The following is a 13,184-nucleotide window of genomic DNA, read 5'->3' on the forward strand; positions in this document are numbered from 1 at the left end:
AAATCAATCAAGCCTGTTTTTAATGCAGTGCCCCTGCACTGACCATCAGCCTTGTCCCTTGTGTACATGGATTTCTCTGAATCTTTTGATAATATGTACTGTAGATGGTGGGACATTTAATGTCTTTGCAATTTTTACATTGAAGAGCATTTTCCATAGTTCTTAGATGCAGTAGTTCACAGATCGGTGAAGCTCTGACCATCTTAACTTAGGAGAGGCTCTGCCTCTCTAACATGCTTTTTTACACCCAGTCATTTGACTTAGTTGAAAACTGACCCTCTAGCTGTTCTCCATTAGTGCTACTTGCTATTCCAGCCTTTGGTTACCTATGTCCCAAATTTTTGGAGATCTGTTGCTGCTGTCAATTTTTGATCGATTTCATTATTTCAAATGAAATGGAAACAAGTGTAACTTTAAACTTTTGATATGTGTACATGATCTGCTGTGAATAAAAATTTGGCTATTTGAGATTTCCAAATCATTGTATTCTCATTTTCTTTACATTTTAGACTGTGTTCCAACTTTTGTGGAATTGGGATCGTCTATGAACTTGGCACATAACAAGCCACAGTATTCATAATGTTATTTCCCCTGTTTAACCAACACTAGAACACCATTTTTCACCACCTAATCTAATGTCAATAGATATCAGATAGTAAGATAGACAGACCGATAGATGGAACGGACAATAAATGTAGCAAATAAACAACCTTCTTTATTGTATGCTGCTCCTGACTATTAGAATAGGTAGCCTCATCCATGTCAGAGTCGCCTCTATCCGAAAAGTCTGTAGAATCAGTGCGACCTGGACTTCTCCCTTTTCCTCTACGATTATCTGACTTCTTATTACTAGTTTTAGTGCTGACTGATGGAGAGTTCTTGGCAGAGGTTGACAGAGGTGTTGCCTGATCCTTTGACAGGTTCCTGATGAGACCACTGATGTGACTATTAGAAAGACTTGCACTCTCTGTCCGTGAATCCTGGGAGCTCAAGCTTCCCTCTCGTTTTCCCGCAGAAATCCCAGATGAGCTTCCGGATACAAGTCTTGTGTTACCAAAAAATCTTTTGTGTTCCTCGAAGGAAGATTCTGCTTCATTTTCTTTACAAGGGAAAGATGTGCAAGATTGACTTTTTGACCCTTCGTATTGATGTTCTATAAAATAATACGTACATTGTATATTAACGCATATAGGAAAAACAAAGATATAAATTGTTTTATAGTCATTGCTTGAAAATAATACAGTTTTATAAAGAATCTTTCAATACATAGTAAGTCAACAATAATATGAAACATACAGAAAATTCTATAGAAAATGTCATACAACAACACAGCATAAAGAAAATTCAGATATAGTGTGACCTTTGTAGCACATAATGAAATGTGTTCATTTACTGTACCAAAATGAACATTTTACAGTTTTAATGAATTAGCATTATCAGTCAATAATTAAACATGTGAAACCTCCATCAAATTATTTTACTGATCCAATCTTCACATTATATAGAGAAAAATCTGCCTCAAAAGGGAATTTGTCATCAGGTTTTTGCTTTGTAGTCTGAGAGCAGCATAATGTAGAGACAGTGACACTGCTTCCAGTGATATATTACTTACTGGGCTGCTTGCTGTAGTTTTGATCCCTGTTTTATGTGCTGCAGATCTAGGAGTTCTCAGAATGCTGAGCCCTATATAACCCCGCCCACACCACTGATTACCAACTTTCTGCCAATCTGTGGTGGGGGGTGGGGTTACACAGAGCAGGTCAACTATATGGCACAAGACAACTAGCCCTCCTGTGATAATATCCTACTGATAGCACACTTATTTAATTGAAACTGAAACCAGCAAGTGACATCAGTAGAATCAGGGTCTCTGCCCCTACATTATGCTGCTTTCAGATTGCATATCAAAAACCTGCTGACAGATTGCCTTTAAAGTAATGGTTACTGAGCTATACTATGGAAGAAATAAGTACAGCAGTACAAAGGGCAGTAGTGTAAACTAGAATCATAAAAAAACAGGATCCAGTTACACAGAGAAGATTGCTTTATAAAATATAAAAATAAAATACGCACATTCAGCAAAGAGTAGAAAATATTTTACCTCTGGGAAGCTTTTCTTTGGGTTGAGACACAAGGAGAGAGACATCCACAGAAGAGTTTTGAAGGATGTCTAGAGCTGTCTGCTTACTCACTCCCTCCAGGCTCACACTGTTCACGGATATAAGGCGATCTCCTACATAAAACAAGGTCAAATTGTAAGAACTTTTAAAAAGAAGTCAAACAGTAAAGCGGGCTGTACACGCTGCGACATCACTACCGATATATCGTCGGGGTCACGTTGGTAGTGACGCACATCCGGCGCCGGTAGCAATATCGCAGCGTGTGATGCAAATGAGCGACGATCAACGAGCGGAAATACGTGCGATATCGTAGCTCGTTGTCATGTCGCTCATTTGCATAATGTCGCTGCAGCGATGGTACGATGTTGTTTGTTGCTCCAGCGGCATCACACATCGCTGTGTGACGCCGCTGGAACGACAAACCTCTCCTTATCTGCCTCCATTGGAAAAGGAGGAAGGAAGGAGGTGGGCGGGAGGTTCCGGCCGCTCATCTCCTCCCCTCCTTTTCTATTGGGCGGCAATTCAGTGATGCTGCTGTGACGTCGCTGTGACGCTGAATGAACCACCCTCTTAGAAAGGAGGCGGATCGCCGGTCACAGCGACGTCGCAGGGCAGGTAAGTGCGTGTGACGCTGCCGTAGCGATAATGTTCGCTACGGCAGCGATCAACACATATCGGCCGTACGACGGGGGCGGGTGCTATCACGCTCGGCATCGCTAACATCGGCTAGCGCTGTCGCAGCGTGTAAAACCTGCTTTAGCCTTTAGTGTTTGTCCACATGCTGCATTTTTTTATGCATTTTTTCCATGCATTTTTGAAGGGTTAAATGCTGCCATTTACAGTACAGTGAAAGTGATTTTTAAACTGTCATGCACATGCTTCTTATTTTTTTTTTTTGTGGATTTGAGCCATCAAAGCTGTTTTTTCAATCCGCAGCATGTCAATTCCTTAAAAAAAAAATGTACTGCATTTTTCATCCGTTCAAATAAATGGGAAAGATATACGGTAAGTAAAAACGCAAAAGAATATGCATTATAAACGAGCCAAAATTGCACGTATTTTACACAACATTTTTCCTGCCAACATTCTAGTTTTTGATGAAGACACAGAGTCACACAGGCTTCCAAATGTGTTGATGCCTTTGATGACGTGATCTCTAGAGGTTGGTGGTGGACCTGACTACCATCACTAAATAAATGGCAATGGGGGTAAGGATAGAGGTTTTTTATTTTCGGATGCTTTTAAAAAGTTGCAGTGTCCTTATTTATACCTGTGGCACAATTTTTTTCTATATCATCAAAGGATCCATATTAATGCATCATAAATAATTACCTGGTTTTAAGTGGCCATCCAGGTCGGCCGGTCCTCCGGGCGTTATCGAACTTATAAATATTCCAAGATCTAGTTTTCCTCTTGTCTCTCCACCCATAATCTGAAACCCTATAGAAATTGTATATAATTGTAATGAATGGCCAAGAGATAACATTATATACTGTTGTCACATTAATAGTAGAAGCCAACTCAACAGGACTGTGCTACTGTGAGTGTATATGCTGCAGCACCACACAAAGGTCATGGATCTCTATGGAGTAACAGATATATATAGTCAGTCATTAAAGGGAAACTGTCACCATAATGTAGAGACAGAGACGCTGATTCCAGAAGTGTGTCACTTACTGGGCTGCTTGCTGTAGTTCTGATAAAATCACTGTTTTATCAGCGGAAGATTATCATGAGAGGCAGGGGCATTGGTAGAATCAGAAAAGCTCAGGGACCAAAGCCATGAAACATATGTTATGCCACCCATCTTCCCACCCAAACAAAAAGGTAATAACACAGATAAAACAGTGATAATACCCAATATAGATAATGTAGTAGATGTCACCTGCAGTCCTATGTAACACCACAGATAAAAGAGGAAACTCTGAGAATAAATAATGTAGCTGTTACCTGCAGCCCTATGTAACACCAAAGATACAGATAACACAGTGATATCTCTGAGGACAGATATTGTAGATGTCACCTGCAGTCCTGTGTAACACTACAGATAATACAGCAATGACTCCCTGAGTACAGATAATGCATCAAACATCACCTGCAACCCTATCTAATACCACAGATAACACAGTAATAACTGAGTAAAGCTAACGTAGAAGAAACCTGCAGTCCCATGTAGCACCACAGATAACATATACAACCAAAGTGCAAAGTAATGTGCAACCTGTTGGAAAAAAGTGTGTTGCATGGAAACTGCTGTCTACATAATTGTGCATCATGTTGGCAAAACCCATTAATATAATAGAGGCAATATCATTATCACACGACGTTCCCACCTACATTCGGAAACTCCATAGGTCTGCTCTGTTTTTAAAAACAAACAGGATTAATGTCTAAACTAAATCTATTTTATAAATGACACAAATGGAGCAGAGGACCCCCATTGATTATTGTGCGGTGCGTCTGGGTTCGGTTATGTGTCTGCCTCAGGACAGAAAAAAATAAGGTTGGGTATGAAACTCGTTTTCTTAATTTCTAAATACATGAACATAGTGGGACCCAGATGCATCTTATTAATCAATGGGGTCCTTCTGCTTCCAATTGCATCAGTTATGCAATTAATCAATTTTTAACATTTATTCCGTTTGTCTGTTTCTAAAAATGGAGCAGACAAACAGAATGCCAGTATTGAGGTGTGAGGTAACCTTTGGCAGGGTTAGATGGACGCATTTTACGGTCCTAGTACATATCACCATGACCGGAGCAACCGCTGCTCTCGTCATCCGGACTCAGCAGCCTCGTAGGTATATGCTCAGTTTGTGTCAGGAGTAGAGATGAGCGAACCTGAACTGTAAAGATCAGGGTTCGTACCGAACACCGGGTGTCTGGCGATTGATCCTGAACACAGACTTTTAAGAGAAGTCTGTGAATGAAAGTGGGTTCTGTTCGTAACCACTCGATCGAGTATCGCTGTGCTCAGGGACACTCGATGCTCAGCCCTGTGTAAGCCGCTTGCAGTCTCTGAATTGCTCTCACTGGGGTAAAAACAGCAATTTTAGATGTTGTGTGATAACATATATAAATACAAAAACAAACCTGCACTGCCTCCCACAAACCCTTTTTTACTTTTCACGGTTTTTAATAGCCCCTTTAAGAGACTATAACATGTGATCGTCTGATCGCTTGCGCTATATACAGCAATGCTATAGCATTGCTGAATATAGTGAAAAATCACAGTCTCCTTTGAAGCCCAACCACAGACAGGGTTTCAAAGGAGTGCTGCTGTGACAAGCAGAGAGATCTTCAGTAGACCCCCTGCTGTCACAGTGCTGATCACATCACGGGTGCACTAATGGGAGCTGAAAATGGCACGTCATAGGCCCGGTGTGTGGTATACATGTTAAGTATTTGCTGCAGTTTTGTCATGTTTTTTATCTGCAGTTTTATCTGAGAAACTGAAGAATTTTTTGTACCAGCAAAGTGAATGAGATTCCTGAAATCTCATACACATGCTACTTATTTTTTCCTTGCGGATTTAAAGCAGTTTCAAGTCTGCAGCATATCAATTCTTTCAGTGTTAATTTTCACACATTCCAATGCATGGGGAAAAAAGGCATTAAAAACACAAATATGCAGCAAAAAAGTGTGTATTATATGCAGCGTTTTTCCTACTAAGGCTATGTGCGCACTAGGCGTTTACCTCGTTTTTGCGTTGCGTTTTTGGGCCCAAAAGTGGTTGACTTTGCTTCCCCAGCAAAGTCTATGACTTTTCATTTTTACTGTCCGCACACAGCTTCTTTTTAAAGCTGCGTTTTTTAAGTGAAAAAAATGGACCTGTCAATTCTTTGCGACGTTTTCCACCCATCCATTGGAAAAATGTAGCAAAACGCAGTGGTCAAAAACGTAGCGAAACGCAGTAAAAAACGCCGCGAAGCGCAACCAAAAACGCAGCGTTTTTGCCGCAATTGCGTTTTTGTGCGTTTTTAGTGGCCAGAATTGCAGCATTTTTGATGCCACAAAAATGGTTAGGTGCGCACATAGCCTTAGAGACACATTTTTTGTACAGATATGTCTTAAGTAAATACTTAGTGTGTTCATATACCCTTGTGTTATTGTCCATTAAGCTGAATAAGGATTTGATTTTTCTGTATATGTGCGATTTTAAATATATTGCTTTTTTTGTTCTCCTCATTTAAAAAACATTTTAAATAATTTTATTTTATTTTTTGAGATCTTTGATATGTTGCGACCATTTTAACCTCAAGTACTGGATATGGGGCCTTTCTACTGATTAATATCTAACTATACAGATAACTCTGTCATGTAAATGCTGCACATTGTTTCAAAGGTAACAAATGCACTCACCGAGATCGTATTTGGGATCTTTCTTTAACTTCACCAAAGTAATCTCTCTTTCAGGAGTAGATCCGGGCATTTTACACGGCATGGCTTCTAAAGAAGATACAGAGAATACTGATGAAAATTCACAAAAATCTAGATTGTTTTTTTCTATACTCATAAAACATTATGAGGCCGATGCACAAATACACAAGCTGCTTGTATCAGGCCATGGCTGCATGATCTCAGCCATATATGTTTAATTCTGAACTGCTGCAGACATCCGTCTGTCTGATTGGTCTCTGTACGTCTCTCTCCCCAGTAGCTATTAAACTATGCTTTCCTCTGAAATGCCGCTGCGTTTCAGCCTTAAACTTATATGGCTGAAATCATGCAGATAGTATTGGATATATGCCACATGTGGATCGGCAGGATGAATCAGATGTCAGGTTCCCTTTAAGGAGGGCCTCTCACCCCGTCAAGTGTGTACAGTTTTTGTACTTATTTTATTCCTGCTGCTTTCCTTAGTAATTTTTTATTATTATTATTTTTTATAAGTCCAACAAACAGATTTGCTGCTATTTTTTATGTCTTTCCAAGGGGGTGGTGCTTATAGAGAATTAATGCAGAGCAGCGTACAGACAAGCCTCCACGGAATCATGTTAGACTCCCTTGTTGGTAAGAACATAAAAATTAGCACAAAATAAAGAGACTCATATCTCTAAAACTGTATGGCAGATTAAAGAGAAAAAAAGTTAAATACTGAGGAAAGCAGTGGAAATAACAAGAGCAAAAACTTGATCTTTTTACCTGGCGACAGGTCCTCTTAAAGTTATCTGAATAGTAGTTATGGGTTACACGAGTACTGTATGTTTTGCACTAATTTTTAGGCATCATAATCTTTAACACCATTTTTATCTCTTTAAAGAGAACCTTTCATAAGGTTTTAGCTATGGCTATAATGGCTCTGTGATGCTGATTAAAATGATACATGCTGTGAAGGAATCCGATCTGTGGTTGTTGAATAATCTTCCTCTAACGTTTTCATTTAATGACGTCTTCTGTGCATCAGGGTGGCACTTGGGTCTTCTTCTACTGTTATCTGCCCCCTCTGTTTGTTTTATACGTCACTGATTATTCAGTGACCTGCTTCCTATTTGATATGCCATCACTGTGGTGTGCGGCATGTGCGCAGTGTGATTCTGAGGCCGGACTGCAGGTCTTTAATAAAATGGTGCCGGAGGGGGTACATGCAGAGATCTAGATTTCAGCACAATGACCTCTTCATTAAGCTGAAATTTTATTCTACAAATGCACCACCTTTGGTGTCATTTTATTGCAGGCTGTGCGCAGTGTGATTCTAAAGACTGTCTTTAATAAAATGGCATGGAGGCGGCACATAAGCAAATCGAAATTTCAGCTCAATGAGCTCTTTACTGAAGCATAAATCCGGGACTTTAAAAAAAGAAAGTGCCCATGCACTAAAAGGCAGGTAGTTGCTATTTACCTGTCTGTTGTGATTGGAGCTGTTGTTCACCGGCATAGAGTGGTTATTGACAGCTCCTGCTGGCGATTCAGATGCTACCACTGATGTCACATCAACAGAGCACCGGCTTCTCATCTGCTCTGCTATGAAGATGGGGCAGGACTGCCAACATAATGCTGATTGACATGTGGCTCCCACAATTGGACACCGGCGAGTCGGCTGTCCTGCCCAGTATACAGAGTAGAGTGGAAAAGAAGCCTTTGCTCTGTTGACTAAGTTGCTGTATTGCGGCAGGAGCGGTATGTGAATGCTCTGTGCCAGCGAAACATAGCGCCAGGGACAGCAAGAAGGTAGGTAGCAACTACCTGCCTGTTAGTGCTTGAGTACATTTTATTTTTTTTAAAGTCCCATGTATACCCTTTAATGAACAGGTTATTGAGCTGATCTCATTCTGTGCATGCGCCGTCTCCGGCACCATTTTATTGAAGACCTACAGTCTGGCCACAGAATCATACTGCACATGCGTCGCCCAACACAATGATGGCTGTGGCACAGGATTTCAAAATGAAAGCACGTCAATGAGTAGTCAGTGACCTGTAAAGGAAACAGAGGTGGCAGGTGGAGGAGCGGAGAAGAAAAAGACCCTACCCCCAAGTCCCACCCCGATGCACACCAATGCACCGAAGACTTCATTAAATGAGAACTTTATTCAACAACCATAGATTGGATTCTTTCACTGCCGGTATAAATTTAATCAGCATCACAGTGCCATTATGGCCATGGCTTTAGGTCATAGTGCTAAATCCTGCTGACAGGTTCTTTTTAACTTACCTTTCTAATGGCTTTCACATAATGTATGTAGTAATATTTAAGAGAACTTGTCAGCACGATTTTATTATGTAAAGTAAAGACATGGCTGTGATGATGCTGTAGTACTGATTAAATCCATACCTTTGGTGAAGAAATCCACTTTGTTAGCCTTTAGTTATTTGAAGTGTTCTGATAATTAGATTTTGGTGCACTGGGTCTTCTCCTCCCTGACTGTGATTCACCAGACCCTCGACCTGCCTCTGGTCTGTAAATTATCTGCCTCCTCTGCTTGAAATCTCAGCAATAAACTGTCATTCAAAGTCCAGAGACAGGCAGAGGGGCTGGGAATCACAGACAGGTAAAATTCCAGTATACAGTCCAACCCCTGTGTAAAGGCCCAGTCACACTAAACAACTTACCAGCGATCCCAACAACGATCCAACCTGATAGGGATTGCTGGTAAGTTGCTAGGAGGTTGCTGGTGAGATGTCACACTGCGACGCTCCAGCGATCCCACCAGCAACCTGACCTGGCAGGGATCGCTGGAGCGTGGCTACACGAGTTGCTAGTGAGCTGTCACACAGGCAGATCTCACCAGCAACCAGTGACCAGCCCCCAGCCAGCAGCGCCGCGTGGAAGAGATGCTGCGCTTGGTAACTAAGGTAAATATTGGGTAACCAACCCTATATTTACCTTGGTTACCAGCGCACACCGCTTAGCGCTGGCTCCCTGCTCTCCTAGCTACAGTACACATGGGGTTAATTACCCGATGTGTACTGCAGCTACATGTGCACAGAGCAGGAGCCGGCACTGACAGCGTGAGAGCGGTAACGAAGGTAAATATCGGGTAACCAAGGTAAGGGCTTCTTGGTTACCCGATGTTTACTGTGGTTACCAGAGTCCGCAGAAGCCGGCTCCTGCTGCCTGCACATTTAGTTGTTGCTCTCTCGCTGTCACACACAGCGATCTGTGCTTCACACCGGGACAGCAACAACTAAAAAATGGCCCAGGACATTCAGCAACAACCAGCGACCTCACAGCAGGGGCCAGGTTGTTGCTGGATGTCACACACAGCAACATCACTAGCAACATCGCTGTTACGTCACAAAAGTTGTTCATTAGCAGTGATGTTGCTAGTCATGTTGTTTAGTGTGACTGGGCCTTAAGGAAATCTAATTAGAACAAAAGTTGAAATGGTGCTTAAAGAACAACAAAGTGCATTTCTTCACCAAAGGTATCAGTTTAATCAGTATTACACACCATTACAGCCATGTCTTTATTTTACAATATTGTGCTGACAGGTTCTCTCCAAGAATTAACTCTGTGAGAAAATACCTACATAAAACAGCAAGACCACAACTACTAGACTTGGCTTTGCACCATGGCCTAAAAATGTGTTTCCCATGACAGTCTCACACTTGTTACTGTCATTTCACAAGAGCGCGATATAAAGACGTTCTTCACTACTGAGAAGCCCTCAAGCTGTTTATTTTTCTCCACAAACCTGAGAGAACGCCTGATGAGACTAATTATCTGAACTCAGAATAATAAAAAAATACTCAGTACGTTGTGTTCAAGTACAGTTTATAATTGGTAAGAAATTTGTAACTTTCCATAACTTAAGTCCTATATTTGGTCATTTATGTATCAGAAAGAGCCTTTAAAAGTGCTTTTCCAAGCACGGAAGCCCCTCTCCCCCAAGTGCAGTTTGCATAAATAATAAACAGACTGTGCCTTACTGACGCTCCTCAGGTCCAACACTGAGTCTCTACCACTGCTCTCAGTATTTGTTATGGTCTAGAGCACTGACGTTACGTCAAAAGCGCTAGAGTCTATCCGTGAGCTCAGCAGTTTTGAATCGCTCATGCCATCTACTTGGGCAAAACCAGGAACTAAATTTTCAACTTCTGCAGTGTTCATAGGACGTCAGTCCTGCAGCTAATACAAGACATAGGGATCAATAGCGGATACTCAGTTCTGGAACCTAGGAGAGTGAGTAAAGAACAGGGTTTTTTTTATTGTTATTTTTTTTAAAATAAACTGCGTCAGAGGACAGAGAATTTTGGAAACTGGAAAACTCCTAACACCAATTCCAACAGCACCGTACTCAATATCACTTTGACAGTCTATCACATCTTCCTAAACAGATAACTCTCAGATTAGATATCCCGAACACTATAGATTACACTATGTGAGTTGGCAAGCTACTAGAATTACAACTTATGTTCCGTAAAACTACAGTTCATAGCATTGTTAGATAATATTTGAGGGACTTGAATTATAGGTTTTCCCTAATATAATGTGGGCATTACTTCCACTTCTATAAAGTACAATCTTATAACAGGTTGGTGAAGAATTTACACGTTCTCTTTCCTGAAGCTGCAGTCTGTAAAATGTCGGTGTCATTTAGAGCAGTCTGTATTCGGTAGCTGCACAGTCCCAATAGCCATTTTATGAGGACTATGTGCCAGACCCAATTCTCACTGCCAAAGGATACTATAAACTGGAGCTCTCTGAATAAGAGCACAATCTTAACCAATTGTTTATTGGGTCCCAAGGAGTATATTAGGAATGGAGCTACAGTTTGGACCTACAGTCCTTCACAATGAATGTACGGCAGCAAGTGTGATGCTTAGAAAGGCTCCTAGACCAAAGTGGAGGTGAATACAAAATTAGCATATTTAATTACACAATATGCAGATTGCACAAAGAACAACCAGCTTTCATTAACATGGTCCAGGAGCCCTTTCACATCCTATATTCACCACTATAAATCCTGATGAAGGGTTATAGATCCATTGAAACCAATAGACAACTAAATTTGCATTATTGAGCTGCTATGTCAAAGAACACCTTGTATATGTTAATGTACCTCTGACAGAACTAAAACAATAATGCCTGATATCCTCACATCAAATCTATGCTATCCTCAACAACAGTGATTGAGTATTAATGGCTATTTATGTAATGGTTTTCTAGTAAGGCCAATCTCAATTTAAGTAGATCTCAATGTGTTTCCAATCATCAAGTTTTCTGAACATTAAAAACTTCTCCATCATTAGGCTACAATGTAATGTAACAAAAGCTTGATAAAAAAGAACACTGGAAAACAATAGAAACATATTACCAGTCTACGTAATGCCCTAATAGAAGCTAGGTGGCCTTTTCTTTCGGAATGTTTTGTACAAGTTAGTGCTGAGCATGGTTCATTCACCTACTGATCATTTTTTTACTCCAGTACTACCCATACTACGGCTAGCCAAAATGGCAGAGTGTTTAGAAACAAATCTGTCTTTTACCTCTACACTCCCTGAGGCCTCTGACACACGTGACAAAACGTAACGTTTTTGTCACGTACGTGTTAAAGGGGTGGTTTGTTCCCCGTGTGCCGTGTTTATGGCACAAACGTGTTCTCCGTGTGTTATACGTAATAACACATGGAGAACGGAAAGCCCCACCTTACTTGATTCTTCCGGAGCTGTCTGTGGTGCTGAATGACAGTGTCCGGCACAGGCCCCGCCCCGCTGACGCTGCTTCCGGCCCCCAGTGAAGAAGATGCGTTGTTCAAATTCACTGGGGGATGGATGGAGGTGATAGCCGCGGCAAATACTGCAGGGCTGGTGGGGTTGAGTATGTGTTTTTTTTATTTTTAACCTGACGTGTGTTTCTCCGGCGCCTGTCACACGGAACCGCATCCACACTACATCCGTGTGGTACGTGTGTGGGCCATGTGACACCCGTGCTGCCGGAGCAACACGGACATGTCAGTGTATGGAACTCACAGAGACACGTAAGTACGGAACGGACACACGTTCCGTTCCTAAATACTTACGTGTCTCCTAACCATTGGGATTACCTAGGTCCCTGTGTTTACGTGTCTCCGGTACGTGTAAAAAATGGCCCACACGTACCGGAGGCACGGATGTGTGACGGAGGCCTGACCATCATCCATTGGTTTCATAAATTACTCTTTTGATAGCTGAAACCCTCCCAAATTTGGTTTAAGTTATGAAAATAAACTTGCTGCAAAGCTGAAATATTGATCATCTAATGAACACAGAAAGGTCAGATTTTGGCAAGACAAAAGTTTTGTCGCCCACAGAAAGTTATGTGAAATTCAAACAAATAATTAACTTCTAATACAAAGATATGTTGCATAACATTGGTGAATGAAGTTGTGGTTCTATTAGAGCCATATTTAATATTTTGTGTGACTTCCATGAGCTTGAAGGACTGCATCCATGCGGTTCAACAATGATTCATACAATTTATTGATGAAGTGATCAGGAATAGCAAAGAATGCAGTCTTACATGCCAACCAGAGATCATCTAGATTCTTTGGTTTTGTCTTCTAAGCTTCCTCTTTCACCCTACCTCAAACATGCTCAATGATGTTCATGTCTGATGACTGGGCTGGCCAGTCCTTGAGCACC

The 13,184-nt window shown here is 41.2% G+C and overlaps 1 protein-coding gene across 4 annotated transcripts in view; it reads right to left on the reverse strand.

The window, feature by feature from the left end:
* PTPN13 (protein tyrosine phosphatase non-receptor type 13) overlaps nt 1-13,184 on the reverse strand; it is a 427,557-nt gene that overhangs the window by 106,813 nt on the left and 307,560 nt on the right. For all 4 annotated transcript variants that reach the window (XM_075351805.1, XM_075351812.1, XM_075351792.1 and 1 more), the window contains exons 21-24: nt 6,483-6,569; nt 3,453-3,560; nt 2,102-2,233; nt 711-1,153 (exon numbers count right to left, since the gene is read on the reverse strand). In XM_075351805.1, the coding sequence (XP_075207920.1) occupies nt 711-1,153; nt 2,102-2,233; nt 3,453-3,560; nt 6,483-6,569 (770 nt within the window). The remainder of the gene's footprint in view (nt 1-710; nt 1,154-2,101; nt 2,234-3,452; nt 3,561-6,482; nt 6,570-13,184) is intronic.

This window comes from Anomaloglossus baeobatrachus, chromosome 1 (genome assembly GCF_048569485.1).
Source record: "Anomaloglossus baeobatrachus isolate aAnoBae1 chromosome 1, aAnoBae1.hap1, whole genome shotgun sequence".
NCBI lineage: Eukaryota > Metazoa > Chordata > Amphibia > Anura > Aromobatidae > Anomaloglossus > Anomaloglossus baeobatrachus.